This window comes from Balaenoptera physalus (assembly GCF_965194825.1).
Source record: "Balaenoptera physalus genome assembly, chromosome: 19".
Taxonomy (NCBI): Eukaryota; Metazoa; Chordata; class Mammalia; order Artiodactyla; family Balaenopteridae; genus Balaenoptera; species Balaenoptera physalus.
This window is the reverse complement of record NC_138900.1, coordinates 10,902,892-10,912,460: the sequence shown is the minus strand read 5'-3', so window position 1 is coordinate 10,912,460 and position 9,569 is coordinate 10,902,892. Positions and strand designations below refer to the sequence as shown.

General features: G+C 41.1%; 1 protein-coding gene across 9 annotated transcripts in view; it reads right to left on the bottom strand.

The window, feature by feature from the left end:
* Positions 1 to 6,353: 6,353 nt before the first annotated feature.
* The window catches only part of ZNF235 (zinc finger protein 235), a 55,256-nt gene continuing 52,040 nt past the window's right edge, over positions 6,354 to 9,569 (bottom strand). For all 9 annotated transcript variants that reach the window (XM_082438644.1, XM_082438646.1, XM_082438647.1 and 6 more), the window contains one exon: positions 6,354 to 8,610. In XM_082438644.1, coding sequence (XP_082294770.1) covers positions 6,641 to 8,610 — 1,970 coding nt within the window. In that variant the 3' untranslated portion in view covers positions 6,354 to 6,640. The remainder of the gene's footprint in view (positions 8,611 to 9,569) is intronic.

Sequence of the window (9,569 nt, the reverse complement as noted above, 5' to 3'; positions counted from 1 at the left end):
TCTTGTGGAGCACAGGCTCTAGGCACATGGGCTCACTAGTTGTGGTGCACAGGCTCAGTAGTTGTGGCACATGGGCTTAGTTGCTCCATGGCATGTGGGATCTTCCCAGACCAGGGATCGAACCTGTGTACCCTGCATTGGCAGGAGGATTCTCAAACACTGTGCCACAAGGTAAGTCCTTATAATAGCTTTTAAAAATCATTATCAGGCTTCCCTGGTGGCGCAGTGGTTAAGCATCTGCCTGCCAATGCAGGGGACACGGGTTCGAGCCCTGGCCCGGGAAGATCCCACATGCGGAGCAACTAAGCCTGTGTGCCACAACTACTGAGCCTGCACTCTAGAGTCTGTGCACCACAACTACTGAAGCCCGTGTGCCTAGAGCCCGTGCTCCGCAACAAGAGAAGCCACTGCAATGAGAAGCCCGCACACCGCAACGAAGAGTAGCCCCCACTTGCCACAACTAGAGAGAGCACGCACACAGCAATGAAGACCCAACACAACCAAAAATTAAAAAAAAAAAAATCATTATCTAATTGCAACATCTGAATCATCTCAGGGCTGATTTCCATTGATCTCTTGTCTCTTGAGAATGGGTCATGTTTTCCTGTTTCTTTCATCTGTCTAGTAACTTTGGATTATATCCTGGACATTGTCATTAATATACTGAGGAAACTGGATTCCATTATGTTCCTCCAAAGGGTACTGATTTTCTTTTTTTAAAAAGTATTTTTATTAGTCACTTAATTTAGCTGGATTCAGACTGAAAATTGTTTCTTTCCTGTGGGTGACAGCTCAAATTTCAATTCAGTTCTATTGGCTTGGTAGCTTTAAGTCTCCTCTGCCTTATATAGTTAAAAGAATCAGCCAGACTTTTGGGAAATGCTTATACACAGAATTTGGGGCTTTCCCTCTCTGGCTTGCTTCTTTCCAAGGCTATCCTACACACCTCATCTTCCAGCAGCAGTTGTATAGGCCTTGAACTCTTTTGTGGTTTTCCAGATGGTACTGCCCAAGATACAATCCAAAATTTAGCTGCCCTAAACAGAGCTGACTGGGACTTGCTCTCAGGATAAAAGCCATAAAAAGCAGAAAACTGACCCTGTCATTTCCTTCTTCTAAGCGTTGACCTATCTCCAGGATCTGCCCACTTCTGTTCACTCACCAATGCTTTTAGATAGTGTGTTTTTATTTTTATTTTTTTAAATTTATTTATTTGGCTGCACTGGGTCTTTAGTTGTGGCTCGCAGGGTCTTCATTGCGGTATACGGGATCTTCTTCTTAGTTGGGGCATGCAGGATCTTTTTAGGTGCTGCATGCGGGATCTTTACTTGCGGCATGCAGGCTCTTAGTTACGGCATGCGGGATCTAGTTCCCTGATCAGGGATCAAACCCGGGCCCCCTGCATTGGGAGCGCGGAGTCTTAACCGCTGGATCACCAGGGAGGTCGCCGGTTTTGGATAGCTTTTAAATTAAAATTTTTTTTTTTAATATTTGGTGTAGAATTAATACTTGCTATGTGTTGGAGTTCTGGTACAGTAGGAACTTACTTGGTCAACACATTTAAAATACAGAAATGAACAGACTGGTAGGTGACTGTATGGAGAAGGAATGGTGGGTAGTTTGATGACATGAAAATTAATGCTGGGGGGGTGGGGGCTGGAATTTAGGGAGAAGAGGGAGATAATAGTTTGGAAGGGGAAATTAACAAGACACCCACCCCATGTCCAAGCCTAGTGGTACAAGGAGTGTGAGAGAGAACACAGGAGACCATTTGAAAGAGAGTCCTTGAGGGGGGAAGCAACTTTCTTCATTGAAATTTCAGAGTATTTATTAAGAATGCCTCACTTACAGGCAGGAATATATAATATATAGTATGAATAACATATAAGTACATACTATTAATATATACTAACATAAGTAAATATAATATTTATAAATATGTATATTAGTAAATTGTCCAAGTCTCAAAGCAAGCACATCAACTACAGAGCTCTGCTGTAAATTTTCTGACCCTAAATGTCTATACTCACTAGCTCTTTCTCTTTTTATTTTATATATTTAAAATTCCTGGCATATTTCAAATATAAAGAAATATATAAGAATAAAACAAATATCCTTTTATAAGCCACCCAGCTTTTGTAAATCCACCCAGTTTCCACCATGCATTATAATCTCTCCATTCCTGTGGTCTATCTACTCAAAGGAATATAATGCAGTCATTAAAGATTAATTTCATGAAGGATGTTGAACACTGAAAGGCACTTACTGTGTATTTCCAAGGAGGTAAGTAGAATACTTTAAATATCTAAGGAATCAATGCAAATGAAATATATCAGGGAATTCTAGTTTCACCTTAATTTAATCCACTTCCCAATTTTTGTAAATCAAAAGATGGGAGGGATGGGAACCTGAAGGAGACTATACACATAAAAAAAGAATCTAACTTTTTTTCAATTGAATCATGTAATTGGGTTGAATGGGGATAAAAAGAACTAGGTGACGTAACTTTTAAACAGAGTACTTTATCTCTACATATGATCTAAAAAGACCTGTAAAAAAAAAAAAAATTCCTGAACACAACCAGGTGTGTGTTTTGCAGTGACATTATTTAGCAACTCTAAAGCTACTTGCTGCGTATTGGAGGACTGAACAAATGAGTAAGCAGATTGATGACTGGGAGCCTACTTCCAACTACTGAAGTCCTAAATATGGAATAGGGAAAGACCAGAAAGCAATAGTTACTTGAAATGGTAGCTATCAGTATTTTACACACACACATATACATGAAGGATTGCTATCCCAGTAACAAGGAGAACATACAGCCCCTAGATCTTGGTTTCCCCAAAGGATTCAGGGCTCTATAGAATCTGTGGTTGCAGCAGACTATATACAAGATAAACCCAATATCTTATTGTACCAGAAAACAAGAGTTCATACTGATGATAGAGAAAGAGACGTGGGGGAGAAGGCAAAGCTCTTCTAACAGTAGAAAGCCAATTGCTAAATATAGAAGGGATGATGGAGCAAGAAAGTCATCCTTTTGCAATCATGACAGTAATAACTGATTCACAGAAGAATATTCATGAATGCTAAGACTAGTAGGGTGAAGGTTATAATGAGGCAGTTATTACATAGTCTCCAAGATTTCCCCACGAATTAGTTATTAATTTCAAAGGCAAACAGCAATTTTACTGTGGAGAAATCTAGTAATCATCAGTGTATCCAAGTGATCAAAGCCACCATCACCAATGAAACAAATACATCTTTCCTGTTCTAATGCACTAAGAAGTATGCATCATTCATGGAACACTCATGCCACAAACAGTTAACTTGAATCTAATCATGATGAGTCAAACCCCCCATTCAGGGACACCCTACACAATAATTAGCTTGTGTTCTTCAGAATTACCAGTTTCACGGAAGACAAAGAAAGGCTGTGGAACTGATCCAGAATTAAAGACTAAAGAAACATGACAATCAAATGCAGGTTATAACACACCTTAAGAGTAGATCCTGATATAGGAAAAAAAAATGCTACAAATATATATATTGGGACAACTGTAGAATTTGAATAAACTGTAGATTAGAAAATATCATAGCAATGTATGACAGTCTTAAAATATGTTTGCAAATTCTTTGACACTCCTCTCATGAAGTAGGGTCCACGTCCCCTCCCCTTGCTCCTGGATAGGCTTTTGTGGCTGTCTCAATAGACTGACTGGCAGATTGACTGTTACTTCCAAGGTTAGATTAGCAAAGGCCACAGTGCTTCCGCTGGTTTTTCTTGGCAGACTTTTGAGCCACCATGTAGTGTCCAGTTAGTATGAAGTTGTCATGCTGGAGGCCACACAGATTTGTAAAGACAGGCCAAGGCTGTCTGGGTTCTCAGTTCAGGTACTAGATAAACAGGTCTGCTTGTAATCACATTAGATACCCAAAGGATATAAAGGAATTCTATTATTCTTACATCTTTTCTGAGTGTTTAGAATGAACTGAAACACTCTAATAAAAGCATTTCAAAAAATTAAAAATTTACTGTAATGGGGAATTCCCTGGTGGTCCAGTGGTTAGGACTCCACACTTTTACTGCCACTGGCCCAGGTTCCATCCCTGGTCAGGGAACTAAGATCCTGCAAGCCACGAGGTGCAGCCAAAAAAAAAAAAAAAAAAAAAATTACTATAATGCCCGTAGGTATCTGATACATGTATGTCATTATATATATATATATATATATATATATATATATATATATATAAAATGACATACATGTATGATATTATCATATGTATGGCTATGATCTGGTTACTTTTAAAGGGAGGGCATCACAGTAAAATTTATATATCATTTCATAAAAAATTCTATGTCTCTGCCCACTTTCCTCAGCATATTCTGGATATCTACTAATGTCGGTAACTATGAACTTATCTTTTCTCATTTGATTCTGCATAGTATTCCATGAATGGCTAGGCCACAAAAACTTTTTGTCAGATCCAACTGATGAATGCAAAGTGTGCTATCACCAATAATGCAATGGTGAACATGCTTTATGTACATCCGTAACACAAGTTTACAGGTCATGAGATAAGGCAGTTAAGATTTAGCTGTAAGGGATTTTCATTCAGTAATTTTATTGTCCCAGTTTTACTGTTTTGGTAAAATGGATAATGGCCACTGTAAATAATTTTTCAAAAACGTAAAGAAAAATCATCCCAACCCTCTCTACCAGAGTAAACCAGGTAGCATATTAATCAATATCTTTCCACCTGGGACTTCCCATCTGGCACAGTGATTGAGAATCCGCCTGCCAATGCACGGGACATGGGTTCGATCCCTGGTCCGGGAAGATCCCACATGCCGCAGAGCAACCAAGCCCGTGTGCCACAGTGACTGAGCCTGCACTCTAGAGCCTGAGAGCCACAACTACTGAACCCACGTGCCACAACTACTGAGCCTGTGTGCCTAGAGCCCATACTCCGCAACAACAGAAGGCACCACGATGAGAAGCCCATGCACTGCAACGAAGAGTAGCCCCCGCGCACCACAACTAGAGAAAGCCCACACACAGCAACGAAGACCCAATGCAGACAAAAAAATAAATATATATATCTTTCCACCTATTAGTGCTATGCACATAATCGCATCTTCAGGTACACATCCCCTTATTACTTGAATTATACCAGGAAGGCTCTAACCTAGTTTTCTCGTGGATGACAATTTTTTTCCTGTCATTATACATCTATATCATATTTTTTCATGGCTATATATTAGAATACATTTATGTAAATATTTTGCTGATACTTATTTCCTTTTTTAAAAATTCAGTAAAAACACCTTTGTGTAGTCTTCCTTACTGTTGCTATAATCTCCTAAGCAAAACCTCTAATGCTAGGATTTGCCAGGGCAGACTATTCTGATACATATTGACCAGCAAATGTTCACTCCTCCTAACAGGTGTTGAACACAGAATGCTGTGTATATGACAATTAATCTAAACTGATAACTTTAATGAAATCTCAATCACAATCCAACAGGTTTTTTGTCTACCCCACCCTATTTTTAGAGGCGGAACAATGGGGGTGGAATGTGACAAAATTAATATCCTTGGTTTCTGCCAAAGCTCCTGCCTAAAGAGGTCTGGATGAAGGACCATGCATAGAAAAGGCAATGTGACCTGAGCCTGAATGGAAATAATGCAAAGAAACCGATTATTAACAATTCAAGTTTACTAAGAAACTTTCTGTTACTAGTAACTACTTTTAACACTGTCAGAGTTACAGTAAAACCCTACCTTAAGGAATTAATTAGGGTTCAAAATTTCCAATCATATAAGTTGCAGTATGTTATTAGATTAATAAAAAAGTCTTTCAGTCTATAAAATACAAACTAATGCTAAATATTACACTGCACACAATGGGTGATTCTGTACATATAACTGGAGCTGGATGGAGGGTGGCAGCCATTCATAAGCCTTGTCCAAATCTGTACTATTGTGGATGGCGATATTACATGATTCCGATTTTAGGAAATATTAATTGAAGTACAATCTCATTAAGGCGACTTGCAGGATTCCTCTTGAGTATGTTATGAATTTAGGATAGGAAGCCTACCAGAAATTTCAAATATTTGTCCTAATTAGAGGGATTTTTCTCCCCTTGGTTCAGTAATTGCCAGGCACCTATTAGGAGCCAAGCACAGTTCTACACGGTAGAGATAGAATAGTGAAAAACAGCCCTCCCTACGTGGAGGGGTACACTGCAGTTGACATCAATTGTTTGTCCATCATTATACTTTTGTTCAAGCCCTGCCCATAACCTTCATGTATAAGCCTTCTCTCCTGAATAGATGCCAATGATTCTTCTCTTGTGTCACATCCTGAGAATCGGGGCATTCAGAGCTCTGGTATAACCACTGACCATATTTATAGAATATGTTTTCTCTCCTCTGTGAAACCTCTGATGTTAGTAAAGAGTTCACCTCCCAACTGGATCTTTAAAAACACAGCATTTTATAGAACTTCTTTCCCATGAAGATTCCTTGATGTTTCCAAGTTCTGCAGGAACTTCCCACAACTACCAGCACAGACTTTCCAATAGAGATGAAGACGTGGATTATCTGGAGGCCATTCCTCACCTTCCAGTTCTACAGGTTCCCTCCAGTGTGGACCCTCTGATGGTAAACAAGATGTGACCTCTGGCTGAAGCCCTTGCAACATATATCACATATGTAAGGCCTCTCTCCAGTGTGGACCCTCTGATGGGTGTGGAAATGTGAGGCCTGGCTGAAGCCCTTGCCGCACTGCTGACACGTATAGGGCTTCTCTCCTGTGTGGACCCTCTGATGAGCACTGAGCCCGGCACTCCAGCTGAATTCTTTCCCACACTCCTCGCATTTGAATGGTTTCTCTCCAGTGTGAATTATCTGATGGACTTGGAGATTCGACCTCTGGCTGAAGGCCTTACCACACGTATCACATTTATATGGTTTCTCTCCCGTGTGGACTCTCTGATGGGCTTGAAGATGGGAGGCCTGACTGAATCGCTTTTGACACGCATCACATTTGAAGGGCTTTTCCCCCGTGTGGACGCTCTGATGAGCTTGAAGATTCGAGGCCTGACTGAAGCCCTTCCCGCACTCCTCGCATTTATAGGGTTTCTCTCCCGTGTGGACCCTTTGATGGTTGTGAAGATTCAGGCTCCAATTGAAGCGCTTCCCACACACCTCACACTTGTAGGGTTTTTCTCCAGTGTGGACTCTCTGATGGGCTTGGAAATAGGAACTCTGGCTGAAGCCCTTCCCACACACACTGCATCGAAATGGCTTCTCTCCTGTGTGAACCCTCTGGTGGCTCTGGAAGCTTGATGCTGAACTAAAACCCTTCCCACACTCTTCACATTTGTAGGGTTTCTCTCCCGTGTGGACGCGCTGGTGACTGTGAAGGTTGAAGCTCAGGCTGAAGCACTTGCCGCACTCCTCACATCTGTAGGGTTTCTCCTCAGTGTGGACGCGCTGGTGCGTGTGAAGATTTGAGCTACAGCTGAAGCGTTTCCCACAATCTGCACACTTGTATGGTTTCTCTCCAGTGTGGATTCTTTCGTGGGCCTGAAGGTGGGACCTCTGGGTGAAGCCCTTCCCGCACACCTCACACTTATACGGTTTCTCTCCCGTGTGGACTCTGCAGTGGATGTTGAGGTCTGTGCTACGACTGAAGCCCTTCCCGCAGCTCTCACATCTGTAGGGCTTCTCTCCGGTGTGAATGGGCAGGTGGGCGTACAGGTGTGAGGTCTGATTAAAGCTCTTCCCACACTCATGGCATGAATAGGGCTTCTCCCCCGTGTGGACTCTCTGGTGAGTTTGCAGGTTTGAGCTCTGACTGAAGCCCTTCCCGCACTCGTGACACCAATAGCGTTTCTTCCCTGGGAGGACACCCTGTTGAATGGGACTAGCAGAGCTATAACCGCTGTCCTTCTCATGTGTCCTGTATGTAGGGGACTTCCTGCCCACGTGTACCTGCTGATGAAGTTCAAGGCTGGTGTGGTCACTGAATCCTTTCTCACGTTCGTTACACTGGTAGGTTTTTGGTCCAGTTTGAATGATACTGCACGGGGCCAGAGGTGATGACTTTAAGAGATCTTTACCATACTCTCTGTTGCCGTGAGCTTTCTCTCTTTTGTGCACCGTGTCATCATCGAGGTGGGGGGAGATACAACTGAAAATATCAGCACATGGAACAAACATACAGAACTTGTTTTTCACTGGAGTCAGCTTACAACTTCTCTGATAATTCTGAGTCCCATTCAGATAGAGTTTATTCCAGGAATTCTGAGCTCTCCCAGTTGAAAATTCTTGATTTTCAATAACATTAGAATGATCCTCTAGAAGTGTCATTAAACAGCTGTCTTCCACAGAAGCCTGAATGGACACTCCTGCAGGGGAATTATGTTGTTTGGCGGACTGAGAATTCTTTCCGTGAATATTTATCACAGAGTCCTGTCTTTTGGTTAATTTGCTCACAATGTGTCTCTTGATGTGCCAGCACGAAAGCTCTCCCAATGAAAGGAATCTTACTCCTGTTTCATGAAGAGTCTCCATCTCATTGTGATTCCTGGCTCCTGAAAGGGAAACAGTAAGGAATTAAGGGCGGAGAGAGTGACAGCACCTAGATGTTGGACTAGGAAGCTCCAAGCCTTTACTCCTGCCACGAAAACATTAAATAAACAACTAGAGAGTAGTGAAAATGACTTCATAGGAATTCTGAAAAACAAAGGTCTACAGCAACCAAGAGAATGTCCAATCAAGAAAAAGCCAAATTTGAAAAGGTGGGATATTTGGGATCAGTCCAGAGTGAGGTTGCCCATATCCCTGGCAGATCTCTTAAGGATACAGACACGGGAAAGACCAAGGGCCTGGACTGAAAAGCAGCAGCTAAAAGCCAGCAGAGGCATGGAAGTGTAATACCAAAACATATATGATCTACCCAAAAGAATGCAGAAAAGGACAGAGATGAACAAAATAGATGAGACCTCCCCCAACAAAAGTAACTGCAAATATACCTGTTTCAATAAGTATATTATGTGGAAGTGGACTCCCCTAAAATCAAAAGGCAGAGATTGGCAGAGAATATAAAAAGCAAGATTCAACTACATGCTGTCAACAAGGGATATATTTTAAATACAAGTAAGTAAAAGAAAAAGGGTAGGAAAAGACGTATCATACAAATATATCGTGCAAAGCCTAAGAAAGCTGGAATGGCTAAAAGAATATCAGACAAAAAGACTTTACAAAATAGAGCACTATTAGATACAAAGGCATTTTATGACAAAAGGATTAGCAGATGTAACAATTACAAATGTGTATGTATCTAATAAAGGCTCCAAAATACATGAAACAAAAAGAGGGAACTAAAATGAGAAATGGACAAATCTACAGACTTGAAGATTTTTTACACACTTATTAGACCATTAAAAATAAATCAGCAAAGCCATACAAGATCTGAACCACTATGACCAAAACGAAACTTATAGGTCACTGCACCTAACTGCAGTACATACATTTTTTTTCCAAGTACATA